This window comes from Macaca fascicularis, chromosome 10, assembly GCF_037993035.2.
Source record: "Macaca fascicularis isolate 582-1 chromosome 10, T2T-MFA8v1.1".
NCBI classification, from domain to species: Eukaryota; Metazoa; Chordata; class Mammalia; order Primates; family Cercopithecidae; genus Macaca; species Macaca fascicularis.
The window spans coordinates 42,253,632-42,256,343 of NC_088384.1; the positions used below are offsets into that span (position 1 = coordinate 42,253,632).

Here is a 2,712-nt window from a genome sequence, read left to right on the forward strand (position 1 = left end):
AGAGTTACACAATTCTTTTCATGGAGCAGTTTGGAAGCACTGTTTTTGGGTATTCTGAGAAGTGATATTTTAGATTGAATGGAAACCTACAGTGACAAAGGAAATATCCTCAGACAAAAACTAGAAGAAGCTTTCTGAGAAACTTCTTTGTGATGTGTGAATTTGTCTTACCGAATTACATGATTCTTTTCATGGAGTACTTCAGTAGCTTTGTTGTGGGGAATAGGAGAAGGCATAGTTTGGATCACATTGAAGCCTGTGGTGACAACGGAAATAACCTCAGATTAAAGTTAGAAGTTAAAGTTTTCATGGAATCTGCAAAGTAATATTTGGGAGTGACTTGAGACCTATGATGAAAAAGGAAATATTCTCAGATAAAAACTAGGAAGAAGCTTTCTGAGAAAGTTCCTTGTGATGTGTGAATTCATCTCACAGAGTTACACCCTTCTTTTCATGGAGCAGTTTGCTAACACTGTTTTCGTGGTGTCTTCAAAGGGATATTTGGGAGCTCATTGAGGCCTACAGTGAAAAAAGAAGTAACTTCATATAAAAACTAGAAAGAAGCTTTCTGAGAAACTGTTTCACGATGTATGAATTCAATTCACATGGTTTCACTCTTCTTTTCATTGAGCCATTGGCAAACACTGTTTTCTTTTAATCTACAATGGCATATTTCAGAGCACATTGAAGCTTATTGCGAAAAAGTAAAAGTCTTCCGACAAAAACTGGAAAGAAATTTTCTGAGAAACTGCTTTGTGATTTCTAAATTCATCTGACAGTGTTACACGATTCTTTTCATGAATCAGTTTGATAGCACTGATTTTACAGATTTTGTGAAGAGATATTTTGGATCGCATTGAAGCCTTTGGTGAAAAGGAAATATCCTAAGATAAAAAATAGAAAGAAGCTCTCCGCCAGACAGCCGCTGCGCCGCCATCATGGACACCAGCCGTGTGCAGCCTATCAAGCTCGCCAGGGTCACTAAGGTCCTGGGCAGGACCGGCTCTCAGGGACAGTGCACGCAGGTGCGCGTGGAATTCATGGACGACACGAGCCGCTCTATCATCCGCAATGTAAAAGGCCCCGTGCGCGAGGGCGACGTGCTCACCCTGTTGGAGTCAGAGCGAGAAGCCCGGAGGTTGCGCTGAGCTTGCCTGCTCGCTGGGTCTTGGATGTTGGGTTCGACCACTTGGCCGATGGGATTGGTGTGTCACAATCTGCTCCTTTATTTTTTGCCCGCCACGCGGAATTGAGATGCTCCTTTAAATAAAGCGTTTGTGTTTCAAGTTAAAAAAAAAAAAAAAAATAGAAAGAAGCTTTCTGAATAAGTTCTTTGTGATGTGTGAACTCATTTTACAGAGTTACACCATTCTTTAAATTGAGTAGTCTGATAACACTGTTTTTGTAGGATATGCAATAGGATATTTGGACATGCATTGAAGCCTGTTGTGACAAAGGAAAAATCTTCAGATAAAAACCAAAAAGCAGCTTTCTGAGAAACTGCTTTGTGATGTGTGAATTCATCTCACAGAGATGCACTATCCTTTTCATTGAGCAGTTTGCTAACACTGTTTTCGTGGAATCTCCAAAGGGATATTTCATAGCACATTGAAGCTTAAGATGACAAAGGAAGTACCCTAATATAAAAACTGGAAAGAAGATTTCCGAGGAAATGTTTTCAGTGGTTTAATTCATCTCAAAGGAATACACGATTTTTTTTTCCAGGAGCCGTTTGTTAGCACAGATTTCAGGGAGACTGAGAAGGGATATTCTGGATCACATTGAAGCCTATGGTAACAAAGTATATATCCTGAGAAAAAACTGGAAAGAAGCTTTCTAAGAAAGTTCTTTGTGATATGTGAATTCACCTAACAGAGTTACACCTTTGTTTTCATGGCACAGGTTCCCAAAACTGTTTTCGTGGAACCTGCAAAGTAATACTTGGGAGTGCATTGAGGCCTATAGTGAAAAAGGGAATATCCTCAGATAAAAATTAGAAAGAAGCTTTCTCAGAAACTGCATTTTGATGTGTGAATTCATCTCACAGAGTTACACTGTACTTTTCATTGAGCTGTTTGTTAACACTGTTTTCATGGAATCTGCAATAGTATATTTGGGAGCACATTGAAGCCTATGGGGACAAAGGAAATATCCTCAGATATAAACCAGAAAGAATCTTTCTGAGAAATTTCTTTGTGATTTGTGAATTCATCTCACAGAGTTACAAAGTTGTTTTAATGGATCAGTTTGGTAGCACTGCGTTGGGGGAATCTTAGAAGGGATATTTGGGATGGCATTGAAAATAAAATCAAGAAAGAAACTTTCTGAGAACCTGCTATTTGATGTGCGAATTTGTCTGAGTTACACCACTCTTTTCATTGAGCTGTTTGATAACACTGTTTTCATGGAATCTGCACTAGAATATTTGGGAGTGCATTGAAGCCTATGGTCACAAATGACGTATCCTCAGATAAAAATCAAAAACAAGCATCCTGAGAAACTGCTTTTTGATTTGTGAATTCATCTCAAAACGTTACATGACTCTTTTCATAGAGCATTTTGGTAGTACTGTTTTGGGGTATCTGAAAAGGTATAAATTGGATGGCATTAAAGCCTATGGTGAAAGAGGAAATATCCTCAGATAAAAACCAGAAGTAAGCTTTCTGAGAAAGTTCCTTGTGATGTGTGAATTCACCTGGCACAGTTACAAAT

At 38.7% G+C, this 2,712-nt stretch overlaps 1 protein-coding gene across 1 annotated transcript; it reads left to right on the forward strand.

Annotated features, from left to right (window-relative positions):
- The first annotated feature begins 929 nt into the window (after positions 1–929).
- LOC135965508 (small ribosomal subunit protein eS28) lies at positions 930–1,160 on the forward strand. Its single transcript, XM_065522585.2, has one exon. It carries the CDS (start codon positions 939–941, stop codon positions 1,146–1,148), a length of 210 nt encoding a protein of 69 aa, XP_065378657.1. The 5' UTR covers positions 930–938; the 3' UTR covers positions 1,149–1,160.
- Positions 1,161–2,712: the final 1,552 nt, after the last annotated feature.